This window comes from Equus caballus, chromosome 23 (genome assembly GCF_041296265.1).
Source record: "Equus caballus isolate H_3958 breed thoroughbred chromosome 23, TB-T2T, whole genome shotgun sequence".
In the NCBI taxonomy this organism is placed as follows: domain Eukaryota; kingdom Metazoa; phylum Chordata; class Mammalia; order Perissodactyla; family Equidae; genus Equus; species Equus caballus.
In genome coordinates, this window is record NC_091706.1 from 33,916,794 (window position 1) to 33,932,419 (window position 15,626).

General features: G+C 40.5%; 1 protein-coding gene across 1 annotated transcript in view; it reads right to left on the reverse strand.

Moving 5' to 3' along the window:
* Positions 1-13,979: 13,979 nt before the first annotated feature.
* Positions 13,980-15,626, reverse strand: part of CFAP95 (cilia and flagella associated protein 95) — a 138,084-nt gene continuing 136,437 nt past the window's right edge. Inside the window, exon 6 of the mRNA XM_023627227.2 lies at positions 13,980-14,168. Coding sequence (XP_023482995.1) covers positions 14,154-14,168 — 15 coding nt within the window. The 3' untranslated portion in view covers positions 13,980-14,153. The remainder of the gene's footprint in view (positions 14,169-15,626) is intronic.

Below are 15,626 nucleotides of genomic sequence, written 5' to 3' on the forward strand. Positions count from 1 at the left end.
TACAGTGGTATCTGCAAAAGCTACTTGCTCCAAGTTCAGGTTTATCACATGTTTATTGAGTAATTACTACGTGTCCAGCTTGAGAGCCAGCTTAGCAGACGCCAGCCTTAACTGGGCATTACAATCTCCTGGGAAGATTTAAAAAATATAATGTGCCAGCGCCCAGTCTCTAAGAGATTCTGGTCTGATTGAGCTGGAGTGGGACTCAGGTGGCAGCACTTTTAAGAGCGCCCTATTGTTTCTAATGTGCAGCTAGGGCTGAGAACCCCCGAGCTCGGTACTGGAGAAACGGAAACAGACATGGCTCAGTCTCTCCCCTCTGTCAGATCATGTGTCTTCATCTAATTTGTAACTGACACTAATGTTTCACCTTGAGTAAGGCAATCATCAATTTGGGCTTTGCTGACACTGTTCGCACAGAACAGCGATCACTTTGGTGAGAAATAAGCATATCTGCTAGCCAAATGAATGGCCCCACGTGGATTTAAAAACTTCTCTGATCTGTTTCAGTGACTCTTTCTCACAAGCACAATTTCCTCTCACGGCTGAAGCAGTCCATTAAACACTGATAGCCTTTCTCTCCTGCCGAAGCTTCTCCCAGTGCCCAGCACAGAAACTGGCACAAAGACAACACACCATCAGTCCTGGCTCAGCCGAAGCAACCCAGCTGAGCCAATCACACACAGAACATAAATTTTGTCACAGGAGACATGCCTAGCGAGGTGCTTATGACTAGACTGTTTATAAAACATTACTGAAAATACTATTCTTAATCACATGGGACAGATAAAAATAGCCCCTATTATTTTTTTGTCTCCTATCCTTTTGAGCAGGAGTCAGTGATGTTTTCCACCAGCTTGGAATCTGGCAAATCGTGACCGGTATAGGAAGCATCCCAGGGCTTGTGGCACAACTGGCCAGTGGCAGCCTGTATCCAAGGGGTGCAGGTATGCCACTGGGCCTCCAGAGGGGAGACAGGGCAGGCATTTCCCGTCCATGCTCCCCTCTGCCCCAACCACCACCATCACCACGTCCAACCTTGTCCATATGAACAGATGTCTTCCTCAGTGGCCCTGTTTGCACTTAAGTTCTTTGCTGGCTGGAATCCTGCCCCCAATCCCAGCCTACTTGCCCTCAGACCCTACCACAGAACTACCGGTTGGTGAAAGTGAACCCTAGACCAGAGCCATAACTAGCAATTCTAGGGGAAAATGTTCTCAAACCAGTCTTCCTATACTCTCCGCCTCACCCTGCCCAATCTGGACGCAGCACACACAGGCAGATCCTCTCCCAACGGGGAAGGAAATTTTGTCTCCACCCTCTCACCCAGGCCACCTCTAATATCCATGGAGTCAGAGGAGTACACTAGATGGCTCTCACATTGTAAGTGTAATTATTTAAAAGTTACAAATCAAGTCAACCAACTGTTAAAGTACATTCTATCCTTCTGCCTTGACATATATACACCTTCATAATGACAATGTTTATTTTTTCCTCTTCAGCTCCTTAACTGAACTATATTTTTGCATTTTCTACATTTATCATGATTTCCACCTGTACTCATCCCCAATGGTGTAAAATATTAAAATACGATTTATTTAAAGTACATAAATCTTGAATGTATTTTTATCAAAAATTTAAATTAAATGTTAAAAATAAAATTTTTCATGTTTTTGAAATTTTGTTTCTTCTGACATTCAAAATTATCTACTAAAATTAAAGGCAAAATACAAATTATAACTAATGAATAGCAAAATGTTACGTTAAGTTTTCAAATAATGCTGAAATCATAAAATTTGCTCTTCTGAAAATTTATTTAAATCTTAATAAATATTTTAACAAAATTTAACGTATTCAAAATTCTAGGGTTCAACATCAGTCTAGTTGGTGAGGTAAAGAATCAGTATCATACACCACACATGCTCTGTCTAAATATACATACATACAAATTGAACAGGAATATAATTCTTTTATGATTTCCAAGCATTCCTCAGCTTGCACATGTAACTGTTGCAAATACGACAGTAATTTGTGAGTATCTCTGGTCCATCAAATGATAACACAAAGAGAAGCAAGAAAGCGAACATTTGGCACTATTGGCAAATGATAAATAGAATTTCTTGTATTCAGGCCGTCTGAGAGGAAGAATTTGCTAAGCTAATTTGTCTTCTCTCTCACTAAGCGCCCCTGTGATTCAAACCCTTCCGGTGCCCCAAAGCAGTGTCTGCCTCCGAAATCATCAGTGGCACAACCCACAAACCTTCCTGGCATTCAAATGTAGTCACATTTTGCAACATTTTCATTCCAGAACTTTGGGGAAGAGATGTGAAGCCGCAGTCCCCTGACGAGCGTAAGTCAGTGTTTTCGGTTATGGATCCTGCTGCACCATGCTGAACGTCAGATCTCAACGGGCAGAGGCAGTGCTGCCCATGTGCTCCTAATAAACTCACTTGTGTATGTGTTGTGTGTTTGTCTAAAGTATGAGGCCCAGCACAGGGACCCCTCCTGCCTAGGTCTCTTACCGGTTATCAGAAGGCCTGGCTCAGAGCTAGAATAAGCTCTCGACCACAGCTGGAGAAACATTGCATAACTTCAAAATATTTGATGTTGGAGATCTGCTTCCAACCATGATGAAGTAATTGGACTAGAATTATACTCCCACCATAACTTGTAAATATAGCAAAATATACTAAACGGCATTTTTAGATACTGGACAATAGGCAGGACAGGACTGTGATTTTTGAGGAAAAGGAAACAAATAAGGTGAGTCTTATGATTGTTGTGGCTTTCTGTGTGGAGTTAGCTTTTGGAAAGCAGTGCAGGGAGGGGGGTTGTAAGCAAGTACAATAGAATCACTGAGTTGAAGAGGGAGAGATTGAAGTTCAGGGAGGGGACGGCAGCTGGAATCTATGTGGCAGAGAAAGAGCTGGAGAAATTTGCACAGAGTTCCTCTTGAGTCTATTGCTAATACTAAGCCATGAGTGCATAACGTGAAATTCCTTTAGGTCAGGCAAAGAATGACTGGGGAACCGTAAACTGAACAAGTCCCTGAGCTCACATGGGACTGGGAGATGTTGAAGCTGTGATCAGACAAAGAGGAGAGTACTCAGGGCATTCAGTAGAAACTCCAGAATGTTCACAAGTTAATAATAAGATAAACTAGCCATAGAGTAAAGTTTGCTCCAAACCTGCCCTATCAGAGCTTTTAAATGAGCCTTGAAAGGATAAAGATGATCAACAAGTATTATTACCTACTGGAACAAAGCTTACCACTCTTTAAAGAAAGAAAACAAAATCTGGTATTCAATATTCTGAAACTCACAATGTCCAGCTTCAATAAAAAATTACTAGGTGTTGGGGCTGACCCAGTGGCCCAGCAGTTAAGTTCACACATTCTACTTCAGCGTCTCAGGGCTTGCTGGTTCAGATGCCAGGTGCAGACCTATGCACCACTTGTCAAGCCATGCTGTGGCAGGCGTCCCACATATAAAGTAGAGGAAGATGGGCATGGGTGTTAGCTCAGGGCTAGTCTTCCTCAGCAAAAAAGATGAGGATTGGCAGCAGATGTTAGCTCAGGGCTAATCTTCCTCAAAAGAAAAAAAAAAACTGCTAGGTATGAAAAGCAGCAGCAAAATGTCACCCATAATTTGGTGGGAAATCAGTCAATAGAAATGGACCTGAAATGATGGAAATAATGAAATTAACAAACAAGGACATTAAAATAGCTATTGTAAATTTGTTCAACTATATAAAAGAAAACATAATGAGAAGAGATACTGAACACACAGAAAAGAACCAACAAAGCCAACAGAAATTCTAGAGATAAAAATATTCAATATATGGAAAGAAAAGTTCACTGAGTGGGATTAATAACAGATTGGATACTGCAGAAGAAAAGATGAGTGAACTTGAATACAGGGCAATTGAAACTATCCAAACTGAAGCACAGAGAGAAAAAAGACTGAAACAGTGAGTAGAGCTTTAGCAATCTGTGGAAAATATCAAGTACTCTAATACACATGTAATTGTATTCCCAGAAGGATAGGAGGATATAAAAATATTTGAAGACCGGGGGCTGGCCCTGTGGCTGAGTGGTTAAGTTTGCACGCTCCACTGCAGGTGGCCCAGTGTTTCGTTGGTTCGAATCCTCGGCGCAGACATGGCACTGCTCATAGAACCATGCTGAGGTAGCGTCCCGCATGCCACAACTGGAAGGACCCACAACAAAGAATATACAATTATGTACCGGTGGGCTTTGGGGAGAAAAAGGAAAAAATAAAATCTTTAAAGAAAATGGCTTAAAAAGAAAAAAAAAATATTTGAAGGCTAAGAGAATGAGAGGACAAGCCACTGACTGGGAGAAAATATTTGCAAAAGACACATCTGATAAAGGACTGTTATCCAAAACATAAGAACTCTTAAAACTCAACAATAAGAAAACAAACAAACTGACTTAAAAATGAGCCAAAGATCTTAACAGACACCACACCAAAGAAGATATACAGATGGCAAATAAGCATAGGAAAAGATGCTTTACATTATATGTCATTAGGGAATTGCAAATGAAAACAACAATGTGATACAACGACATACCTACTAGAATGACTAAAATCCAGAAAAGTAACAATACCAAATGCTGGTGAGGATGTGGAGCAACAGGAACTCTCATTCATTGCTGGTTGCAATGCAAAATGGTACAGCCACTTTGGAAGACAGTTTAGTAGTTTCTTACAAAACTAATCATACTCTTACCATATGATCCAGCAATCATGCTCCTAGGTATTTACCCAAATGATTTGAAAACTTATGTCCACACAAAACCTACGTACAAATGTAGGTTTAGTCAATTTATTCATAATTTACCATAACTGGAAGCAACTACGATGTTCTTTGAAAGGCAAATGGACAAATTGTACATCTATATGATGGAATATCATTCAGCAATAAAAAGAAATGAGCTATCAAGCTACTAAAAGATATGAAGAAACCTTAAATGCATATTGCTCTATGAAAGAAGCCAGCTGAAAAAGGCTATATACTATATTATTTCAGGTATATGACATTCTGGGAAAGGCAAAGCTATAGCAACAGTAAAAAGATCAGTAGTTGCCAGGGGCTGAAGGGAAAAGGAGGATGGATGAAAAGGTGGAACACAGAATTTTTAGGGTAGTGGAACTATTCTGCATGACACTACAATGGTATATACAGGACACTAGGCACTTGTCAGAACTGTGCAACACTGAGTGAACCCTAATGTAAACTATGGGCTTTAATTAATAATAATGTGTCAATATTGATAATCAATTATAACAAGTGCACCACACTAACATAAAATGTTAATAATAGGGGAAACTGTGAGTAAAGCAGAGAGGAGGTCTATGAGAGCTCTCTGCACTGTCCACTCAGTTTCCTGTAAACATAAAACTGCTCTAAAAAATGAAGTCTATTAATTAAAATTTTTTTAAACTCTGAGGGTCAGTAAGGGTTGCTCAGCACCACATAGCTGGTTAGCGCCATAGTCCAAGCTACAATCCCGGTACCTTCACAATAATTTCAGGCCAAATCCACTCATTACTGGGGGCGGGAGGAGGTGGAGAGAGGAAGAATCTTCCTCTACACCAGAGCTGTCTACTAAGTCACAAATGGAAGCTAGACCAGGCAGCTTTATTCTCATAGCTAGGGTGACCATACATGCCAGTTTGCCTGGAATAATCTCGGCTTATGCTGTAGCCAGCATAAATATTAATAGTGCCCCCTGGATATGGGAACAACCTAAGTGCCCATTGACGCATGAATGGATAAAGAAAATGGAATATTATTCAGCCATAAAAAAGAAGGAAATTCTGCCATTTGCAAGAACATGGATGGACCTTGAGGATGTTTTGCTAAATGAAATAAGTCAGAGAAAGACAAATCCTGTATGATCTCCCTTGTGTGTGGGATCTGAAAAGCCTCAACTCGTGGAAACAGAGAACAGATTGGTGGTTGCCACAGGCAGGGTGTGAGATGGTGATGGTGGGCAAAAGGTACAAACTTCCGCTTATGAGGATGCAATGTGCAGCATGCTGACTATAGCTAACAATATGGTGTGTTTAAAGTTGCTAAGAAAGTAGATCTTAAAAGTTCTATCATATAGGTGCTGGCCCCGTGGCCGAGTGGTTAAGTTCGCGCGCTCCGCTGCAGGCGGCCCAGTGTTTCGTTGGTTCGAATCCTGGGTGCGGACATGGCACTGCTCATCAGACCACGCTGAGGCAGCGTCCCACATGCCACAACTAGAAGAACCCACAACGAAGAATATACAACTATGTACTGGGGGGCTTTGGGGAGAAAAAGGAAATAATAAAATCTTAAAAAAAAAAAAAAAGTTCTATCATATAAAAACAACTGTAACTATGTGAAGTGATGGATATTAACTAAACTTATTGTGGTAATTGTTCTGCAATATTTACATATATCAAATAATTATGTTGAACTCTTTACACTAACACAAATTTATATGTCAATTATACTTACAACTGGAAAAACCAGTGTCCCCTTTCGATCTCAAATTGATCACTTTTGCACAATTCATTATATGACACCCTATGTGAAGCAGACATTTTGGGGAGCATAGCTTATGACTAAAACACTGTACTAAGACATCATGTGCATTATATTCCATAATAACCTCATAAATAGATACTATCACTATCCCCATCTCCTAGATGAGAAACTGAGGCAAAAAAAAAAAATATTTGAAGATGTAATGGCCAGAAAAAGATGTTGAAATTTGATGAAAAATATAAACCCAAGATAGATCCAAGAAGTATCAATATGCACACACCCCAACAAAGCACATCGTGATCAAATTTCTGAAAATCAGTGAAAGAAAATCTTCAAAGCAGCCAGAGAAGAAAGATACAGTTCATAGAGAGAGACAGAGATAAGAATTATTACAGAAAGTGTCAGAAAGTACAAGTGAGATCATAATGGAACATCGTTTTTAAAGTGCTGAAAGAAAAAACTGTAACCTAGAATTTTATATGTAGTGGAGATGTCCTTCAATGTTCTGCATGGTTCTACTTCAATGAAACTCTAGAAAAGCTCACGCTAATCTATTGTGACAGAAAGTAGCTCAATAGTTACCTTGTACCAGGAATGGTGTGTGGAGATTGACCGCAAATGGGGCACGAGGGAATTTCAGGATGACGGAAATGTTCCTTATCTTGATCAGGGTGATGGTTGCACAGCTGTACATTTGTCAAACATCATTGAACTGTACACTCAAAAGAGGTGTTTAATTAAACTTAATTAATTTATACTTCAATTAAGTTGATTTTTTAAAAAAATTATTTTCAACAACTGCAGCACTCTTTAAATTTCAGTGTCCTTGGTAAACCCTTGGTTGCTTCGCCTTAGTTAAATTCGGCCCTATAAACATCCAACTGAATAGAAACTTGTGAATGACCTGGAGCCAAGCCTTTGAAAACTACCTGATGGTCACCCACCTCTGTCTTTCAGCAAGCTGCTATGTTCTCTGAAAAATCATCCCCCAACACCCTCCGCTAAACCCAAACAATATCTAGAACCATCCCAGATGCAGTTTGAGTTGTCTGATTTTGAAAGCCTGGTTAGATTTAGACAGCCTCCATTCTACCCACTGACAGCAAGCTGAAGTCCAATACCGTCACTAACAAGAGTAAACACAGTGTCTGCACTGTTTTTTGTCACTGAATTATAAAGCTGTCTAAATTACATACAACACTTGATTCAACAGGAAATTCAGAAACACTTACCATTGTTTCTCTTTAATACATTCCCCAGATTCTGAGGAACAGATTCTCAAACTTTGGTGAGCATCAGAATCTCCCAAGGAGCTTGTGTATAATGCAGATTCCCTCCTCCACCTCCCAACCCCCCACTTCTCCGCCTGAATCAGTAGAATTGGAGTGGAGACTATTATCCATATTTTAAACAAGCATCTGATTAGAGCAGGCTGAGGACCACATTTTGAGAAACACCGGTCAGAATGTTTTATATGGGCTGGAGGAAATATCTGGAGGATGCCCGGGAATAGAACTGGACTAGTGGCTCACAGAAAAGTCATCTGGAAGCAGAAACCCAAGAAAGTTCTAGAGCCCCTGACGATAGGAATGGAGGAGAAGGTTTGGAGGCTGTCAAAAAAAAAAAGACTGAAAGGGCAAAGTTGCTCTAAGTGGAAAGTGCTAGAACGAACGATTCAGATGTGATTGCCATAAGCTGGTAACTGATCCTGGCTTCTCAGACCATCCTGCACCCTTCAGTAGGTATAAGTCTGGTAGGCTCATGCTTGTTGAAATGTGCTCGTCTACATCTTTACTGATCTTATAACATTTAGTTATCCCCCTGGCCCAGGAAGCAGACTCTGAGGTGGAGAGTAGCATGCAGAAAATTTATTAGAGCTCTTTTGGGATGATAGAAAGAAAGGGGTAGAAGCAGGATGGGGCAGAGAGAAAAGCTGCGCTGTGATGCAGGTGGACTCAGTCAGTCCCTCAGGGAGCTCTGAAATAGGAAGGCACCACTCAGCATTGTCTCAAGTTGGGGAACCTCCACCATGACCAGTCATTGCATGTGCCCCAGAAAAAGGAGAAGACCTTAGGCAAGGGCACGCCCTTCAGATGAGTCTTCCTGGAGAAAGCTGATAACTGAGGACCATCTCAGCATCGCTCTCAGCAGCTGGAGGAATAAATCCTTGAGGTTCAAAGAGGGATCTGAGTAGTGCATCATTGCAACCACTACACCTCCCTACTTTTTAAATTGATGCTTTTAAAGAATAATGCTAATGTTTTAGCTGAACATTTCGCCAGAATAAGTTTCCCAATCTTCTAGGCTATTGTTGCATATGCTAAGGTTCCCACTGACCGATGACCTCTTCATTCCCCTTCCCTGCCCTATTCCACCTGACAAACTCCTACTCCTCCTTCCATTATCAGTCCAAATGTGGCCTCCTCTGTGAAGCCTTTCAGTTTCCATCAGTAGGCACAGGCTTTCCATCTCCCGTGGTCCTAGGGACCTCCAGCTGTCTCAGCAAAGAGCTAGTCTGTGATATTGTTCATGTCTGTGCATCTTTCACATGATTAGAATGTAAGATCCTGGGGTAAGAGACTGGGTCACTATTTCATTTGTGTAGCTCCAGCGTTCTGGTAAAGGCATAGCATCAATACTTGTTGAATTACATCCACTGATATGAATGTAGCCATGGCTCCATGATCTTGGTAGTATCTGCCTCTCCTAAGAATTGTGGGTATCTGAGACAAGTTAATGATTTAGCACTCTCTCAACCCTAATTTTTTCACTTTTGTTATATTGTAGGAACACAGAGAATTTAAATTTTAAAAAGTGTTTGCTTTCAGAAGTAAATTTCATTAACAATATATTTTCTATTGGCCAAAATAGGATTAGTGTTTCTAAAAACTCTAAGAATATGTCATCCTTTCTTCTGTATTTCTTTTCCTCTTTTGTGAATTTAAAAATTAGTGTGCTTGTAGGCATATTGAGGAAATTAAAATTCAGACAATAAAATACATCACTTACTCTTGGTTAACATATTATGCCATTCTTTAGTTCCAGGTATTTTAGCAGACTGTCAACTTTCAGCTGACTGTGTACAAATGACAAGCTGTATATGAGCACCTGAGTTATTTGGCTCTAATTTCTCAATTATGCCAGTGCTGTTTCAGTGACCTTTATAGACTGGAAGCTGAGGCAATGCCTGGCTAGTTCTCCTCTGAAACTGCCTGTGTTGGGTTTCAGTTTCCTCATCTATAAAATGAGGAAACTTCCCTAGAAATTCGAATATCTCTTCCAGCTCTAGCATTCTTTCATTCTATGGTTCCGCCTATATTGAAGCACAGAATGGCTGTTGATAAAACGTTTTTTTTTATATTTTACATACAATTTAAAATGTAGATTAATGTTGTCATTACAGAACATGATTTCTATTTACAGGTAATTTAGTTTAGGATCTCTCTTTAAGAACAGTCATTCCCATGCTCCTTTGGGTAAGTCAAGTAAAAATGTTGCCACATGAAAGACTTCATATGAATGCATAAGTATCGAAAACATTTTTAGCAAGAAGGGTGTGTGTTAGATAAGGGAAAAAAGAGACCACAATGGGAATTAGGTGATATAAGGCTGCTACTTAGAAAGAAATAATTTCCAAATACCGAGATTAAAATTAGAGCCCTTATCTGTGGGTCATCTCTATGGGGCTTTGCAGAGAACACAAAAGTGGGTGCTTAAGAATGGTGTAGAATCTCTCTCTCTGAATTCTCACATAATGCATTTTCTGCAGTTACAAATGAAGGGCTCATTTCTGGGGAACTAGAGATACATGTGGAATCTCTGAGAAGAAATGACAAGAAGCCAAGTTAAATGGCACGCACAGAAGAGAAAGCTGGAACAAAATGACGTGTTTTTAGAGATATATGGCATCGTCAAAAACATCACACTTGTGGTTTCCTGGTATCTGTGAAACTTGGACCAATTTAAGGTGCCATATTTGATAGATTCTGGTAGAAGTGATGCGAAACTGGGTTGGTGTTTTTTAAAGCTTTATTGCTTTCTGGAAGATAAATTTCTTCTCTTAACATTATCTATCTCCTTCTGTAAGACATATTACTATACTCCCTGGCCATTTGGGAGCCAATAACAGTTATTTCTTTTTTTGGCTGCCTCTGATCTTACAACGAATACTTTTAGGTAACAGTCTTAAAAAACAAGAAAGGCAGTGATGATATAAAATCATAGAATTTTGAAGCTGGAGAGGGCCCAGAGGACAAATGTTTTGCAGCTGCCCTGTGGCTTTGTTTCACTTTCCATACACAGTAAACTATCCAGTCCAAGGGAGATGCAGAGAATGAAGCCTGAATAGAAAGCAGGACTACTGGGTTCCAGCACTCATTTTTCAGCCCGGCAGCTGAGGACTGTGAAGGAATCTCTTTACACTTGGTTAACTCTCAGGGAACCCCTGGTGGACCTTGAGCAAAGCACTTAATCTTCAGTTTTCTCTTCTGGAGAATGGAGTTGAATTAGAAATCTTCAAGAGCCTCTTTCACTTGGGAACATTCTGTCCTTTCTTGATGCCACACCTAAAGCTAAAGTAACGTGTAAAATAACCCTTCCAACTGCCTGATTCGGTTGCCCACTGCTCTAAGAAAACTCAGCATATACAAAAATCTTGAATTTTCAAAGAAGTAAAAATAGGGGATTGGTGTTCATGTTACAAAAGCACTCTCTCCCCTACAGACATAAATCTCCTTTAAGTAGCTAACTATTAAACACGTTTTTACTTTACGACAATTAGATTCTCACACAACTTTCCAGAAATGCATGTTTGATGGGAAGTCAAATGTACCACCCTCAAGTTTACTGTCTCTCCCGCTCTGACCTCAGGTTTACAGCCTTACAATCTCTCGCCATAACTTTCATATTATCCACTATTCCTCATATACCCTCCAACCCCATTCTTTCTTCTGAGCCATGGAGCCAAGCACCATTCTTTCTTCCACAAACTGGATCCTTTTTGCATCAATCATCATTTTTTTCTCTGGAGAGCTTCCCCTGTTTCAGCTGACTCTTGTAGCTCATCCCGGAGTTCTACAGAGGTCACTCCTGAACACCTGGTTCAGACTCAACGTCACAATGAGTCCTGAGCCCTGCTCCCTAAATCTATCTTGTCGAGGTTGTGGTTGTTTTGAAACTCAAGTGGAGTTCCCTTGCACGATTTAACACTGAAGCGCACCCCATTCCTTGCTTCTCTCTGAGCTTCAAAGGTGAAATAAACGCTCTCGATGGTCCATAGGTTATACATATTTTTACATTGTCACTGAGACAAATCAAATCAGGAATTTTATGAACATGAAAAATAGAATTTTTCACCTGAGTATAAGTTCTTTCAGAAAAGCTACCATAAAGCTCTAGGATGTTATTATTGATTTCCTGGTCAATAAGAAAGCAATGCTGTTCTTAATGAACTTCCCGCAAAAGTGTGCAGCATTTCTTAAAAGAGAAAAGAGATCCATTTCCGTGAGATGTCTCAATACTTCAAAAATCCTGCTAGAAATATATCATTTGATTCTGAATCTGTCCTTCAGTGGGGTATATTGTACATTTTGCCACTCAGGTTAAGAATCTTGGGAATTTCCCAACTCTCTTCTGTGGGGTTTGGCCTTTACATGCCTACACCACAGTGTCAATGATCAGGCCATTTTCTTAACAGAAATCCCATTTTAAGACGGGAAGTTGATTCAATATGGAAACAAAAGGCATCATTTTTCCCGTGAAGAATGGACATCCACTTCCAGAATTTATTTAATTTGGAATAAGCCCACAATCTGTGGTGTCACTCATGGTAGGACATTCTAGAATTTTCGTGAAGTTACTAAGGCTTAATAATTTTTATAATATATTAATTGCATGTATAGCAAAATTTCTCTCCAGAGAGTTAAGGTGACTTGCCTGAATTGATACAGCTGGGGACAGAAAAAAATGAATTTCCTGAGTTTCTGATGTAGTTTCAAAGTCACAGAAACAGAGAAAACAGGAAAAGTAAATATCCTCATTTTCTATTTCACTTTCTATCATTTTGGCCATGGTTATTGTTTTAACCCAGACTAATCCTCAAGTTCAAATCTGTTGTTAATTTTAATTTCTGTTTCCCTTTCCACAATTTCAATTTTTTTTTTTTTTTTGAGGAAGATTAGCCTGAGCTAACATCTGCCACCAATCCTCCTCTTTTTGCTGAGGAAGATTGGCCTTGAGCTAATATTCGTAAGCTAACACATTTATACGTGGGACGCCTGCCACAGCATGGCTTGATAAGTGTGCCTAGGTCTGCACCTGGGATCCGAACCAGAGAACCCCAGGCCACCAAGGCAAACGTGTGAACTTAACCACTGTGCCACCGGGCTGGCCCCCACAACTGCAACTTTTAAAGGGAGTTTTAAAGTACTCACTGATATATGTTCTATGATAACCTCATAACCTCGAGGTTTTAAAGTTACACATATTTTTAATTTACTTTATTGTTTTCAGCTTCATTAAAGCCAAAATTGGCTGTATTTTAAAATTCAGAACGACAGTTTTCCTGTTCTTTTACTAAGTTCACATGTGGGTAATATAATTATTATAATTATTCTGTTTCCTTTGGCACCTCTAAAAGTCATTACAAATATGGTAAGTTTTAATTGTTCACGGAAATCAATTTATATGCAAACAACTTAAAATCTATTTTCGTTCCCTACAATTTGCAGTTTTACATTTGAGATTTGCTTGTGCAGCAGTAAGATGTGAAGTCTGATTGCTAATTGCTCAAATATATAAGGTAGTTTCAAGAGGCACAGAGCTACAAACAATTTTCACAGAACGAGTGTGGATCGGAGGGGCTGTTCTGTGAAGACGGGAAGGTGTGCAGACGAGGGCCAGCGCTCGCCAGGGCTCGTTCACAGGCCAATAAGGACAGCTGATGAAAAGGCGGCATATTACGGCGATTTGTTCTTTTTGTTCAACACCCCCATGGCTCACGGTTACTATTTTGTTACTTGTACCTGTACAAAAAACCAAGTCAGAGGGTGATAGGAAATTGTGTTCATCCTCTTCACTTCTTCATCAGAATGTGATGTCAGAATAGCCCCTGGGAGGGGAGCTCTGTCACGTAGATCTGACACTACCCTGAGCAGGAAGCATTGTGCAATTCTGATGCCTCGTACCAGCTTTCAAGCTTAGGATCCTAGAATTTAAAGCTGGAGGGCCCCTAATAAAACTATCCCATCCTTCCCAGTCATTGGATAGATGAGAAAGGTAAGGCCCAGAGAGACTAAGCGACACGCCCAATGTCACACAGCTAGTTAGTAACAAAGGTAAGAAGAGAACCCAGGTGTCTAGATCCCCAGACCAGCACTTCCTCCCCCGACCCCCACCCCCCCCCCAGGATTCTATTTTGACTTCTATCTAAGTTGTACCTTTTATGTAGGTAATTCAAGGCTTCTTAGCTTCCAATCCGGTAGCCCAGCAGACAGTTGCAACAACAGAGCATCGTAAAGTTCAAAAGTTTAAAGAGGCAGCACCCCAATATAGGGCCAAGATCTCTGAAGCCTGGGATTCCTTCTATGCATCGGCTGCCAGGATCAAGTTCTTCAGCCTTGCTGAACCTGCAAAATAAAAAGGTAAGGGGAAGATCGATGAAATAGTGTAGGTGGAAGCCGCTGACACGTAACGGTGTTCAATAGTAACTGTCCAATCTGAATTGATTGGATAATTCAGGCACCCAAGTTAATAGCGGCATGAAACTCATCACTTTAAACCTGACTTCTTCTCTGGACAAATTATTCCAATGTATCTATTTGGTCAAGAAATATTTATTGAGCCCCGACTATGTGCCAGCAGGTGCTGTGCTAGGCACAGGGGATACATAAAGACATGGTCTCTACCCTTGGCAATTTTACAGACCCAGTGGAGGAGACAGAGAAGTGGACAGGCAATGACATACTATGACACACAACACGGACGAGGCAGCCTTTACCTAAGACCAAGGGGATTTGGGAAGGCTGCTCAGAGGAAGCCACTTGTGAGCTGAGACCTGAGAAATAACAAGGAGTTACCCAGACAGAGGATGGAGTATTCCAGAAAGAAAAAACACAGCATGAAGACCTGGATGTGGAAGTGTTTAGTGCTCTAGAGGAAATGGAAGAAATTGATTGTGCTCTGGTTACAACGTGAGGCCTGAGGCTGCCGAAGAGGCAGGGGCCAGTTCGTGCCAGGTCCAATAGGTCAGTTAATGTACTTACCCTGAGAACAACAAAAACTGAAAAATTTTAAGTAACAAAGTGAAGCAATCACATAAATAGCTTTCTCGATGAGGAATCAGACTTTTTTTTAAAACTTTAAGTTTTTTCCAGTGGTGTGAACATATCTCTGTATGTCTATTTTGGATATTTAAAGAACTCATTCTCTTTTGCCCAGAATTCATGTAAATCATTACTCAAATTATAAGTGCCCCCACTGGACCTTCATCTTTAACAAAAATACATAGGCAAATTGATTAATTTTACTTAAAATGACAGTGGGGCCCATCATCACGAGTAACCAATCAGAATGAAAGAATATTTATGGAATAAATACATGCACTGCAAAATTGCAGTGAAAATTTCAGCATTTGAATTAAGAAGAAAAGATGGGAATGACTGGGATAAGAAACCAGAGTAAATAAACAAAAGGAAATGTGAAAATATCATACTCTGAACTGTGAGCCCATTAAAATCACCACACCCAGCCTATTGGTGAGAGGCGCGCTGCTCCGGAAAGCTGGGGCACCACTAACTAGCTTTGCCAGATAAGCCAGGTCATGCCAAGCAAACTGGGGCCTCAGTGGAAGAAAAAAAGATATACTTGTGTTTGCCAGAAGTGATGCCATGACCGACAAACTTTTCCTGAACCTCAGCCTAGAATTTGGCTCTGCCAATGCACCCAATGGCTGAGGTTCTGGCTCCAGGGCTGGGGGGTCGGGGCTCATCTCCTATGCATTCAGGGACCAGGAAGGGAACCATGCTTTTATATCACAAACCCTCTTGTGAATGGGAGACCCCCACCATCAAGGGGGCCCTAAATTC